The sequence below is a fragment of the Psammomys obesus genome, unplaced genomic scaffold, assembly GCF_907164565.1.
Source record: "Psammomys obesus unplaced genomic scaffold, mPsaObe1.curated_primary_1811, whole genome shotgun sequence".
Taxonomy (NCBI): domain Eukaryota; kingdom Metazoa; phylum Chordata; class Mammalia; order Rodentia; family Muridae; genus Psammomys; species Psammomys obesus.
In genome coordinates, this window is record NW_026596064.1 from 12945881 (window position 1) to 12947432 (window position 1552).

General features: G+C 53.2%; 1 protein-coding gene across 1 annotated transcript in view; it reads left to right on the forward strand.

Moving 5' to 3' along the window:
* The first annotated feature begins 1373 nt into the window (after positions 1 to 1373).
* Heg1 (heart development protein with EGF like domains 1) overlaps positions 1374 to 1552 on the forward strand; it is a 79812-nt gene continuing 79633 nt past the window's right edge. The window contains exon 1 of the mRNA XM_055625229.1: positions 1374 to 1550. Coding sequence (XP_055481204.1) covers positions 1374 to 1550 — 177 coding nt within the window. The remainder of the gene's footprint in view (positions 1551 to 1552) is intronic.

A 1552-nucleotide genomic window follows, 5' to 3' on the forward strand; every position in this document is an offset into this window, starting at 1 on the left:
ATAATTAAAAAAATTTTTTTTTTTTTTTTTTTTGAGAGAGAGAGCAAGAGAGAAGCGCTGAACATTTCATGTGAGACCTGAAAAGTTAGGCTTCTTTTTTGGTTCTATAAACCCCAACCCCAACCCAACCCAAACCAATTAATTCTACACTCTTTGTTCACTTGTGTAAGGTAATCTTGTTTATATGTAGCATCCTTTGTTTTCTGCCAAATGACTCATTTGTATTGAGTCACCAGAAAGTGGGTCTAGGCCCATCTGCTGCTGCCCTGGACTATGATCTGGTCGGGTCCTGGAGGTGGGTCCTGGAGGCTTGGAGGCAGAAAGAGGCGGGGGAGTGGGGCTAGGGGCAAGCCTGTTTCCTGAGCATTTGGTAAACAGACAAAGGACCCTCGAACATCTGAGAGCGTCCCAGGGGATCTGTGGTTTTCATTTTGGATGAGACACTGTCTGAATTATTGACAACTCTAAACCATGAGGTAAGAATGAAGCCACATGGTAGGTCAATAAGAAACCCTTTAATTGTTGGCTCCCCTAGAGTCAGTCCTAAGCAAGTCATTTCCCGGTTTTGAGCTGCCTTTTCTTTACAAGTGAAGAGGTTCCGGTCCTAAAATTTGGACATTGCATCATTCGTCTCCTGGGAGGGGAGGAGATAGGGACACAGAGAACTTTACTTACCAAGCAAATGTATTGACAATCAGTCTTGGCACATCTGCCCGAATGGTTTCGTTTCAATTTCAGTGTGGGCCTCATTTATTGTTATTTTTTTTAATTTGCAAATTGCTGTCCTTTTCCTGACTATGGGTTTTCCCTTGCCCCAACCACGGTTCAGTTTTTAGTTTTTTTTTTTTTTTTTTTTTTCCTCTCTCTCCGTGGCCTCTTTGGGTTTCCCAGCAGCGGCATCTCCGCAGAACTATGGTGTAAGTCAAAGACCGTTGAGGACTTGAGGACGTGGGAAGGAAATCAGGCTTGTGAGCCTTAGGGAGGGTGGTGGTTCCCGCCTCAGACTCCTCGCGTGGCTGAAGCAAGTTTGTCACCACCGCTGGGGACCCGAGAGCAGGTCCACGTGGAACTCTAGGCTCCACTTTCCTGTCCTCTGAGAGCACTGTATACTCACTCACCTGGTGTCATTACATTACTTTTCACAGACGTGCTGGGTATCTAAGGAGCCTGAAAAGTGGGGGCCCTCACGACCCCAATTTCCGTTTCTCCAAAAGCCAAAGCGATGCTCCAGGGGCGTGGGCCCCCGCTACAAAAGTTGCACAGGGCTCCATGAGCTCAGCCGGGGGGTGCTCCCCCGGGGGACCCAGGCCGCCCCCGCCCTCTTCCTGCCCTCTCCCCGCCCCCCCCCCCGGGCCCCCTCGCGGGGGCCAGTGATGTCAACCGAGGAGGAGCCGCCCGCCCCGCGACCCGCCCGGGCTGATTGGCGTGCGGCGGCGCCCGGGCCGCCTCCGCCCTCCCCCGCGGTCCACACAAGTTTTGCGGCTGGGGAGCGCGCTCGCACCCTGCTCCGCTCGCCGCCGCCGCCGCCGCCGCCCTCGGCCCGGCGCCCGGC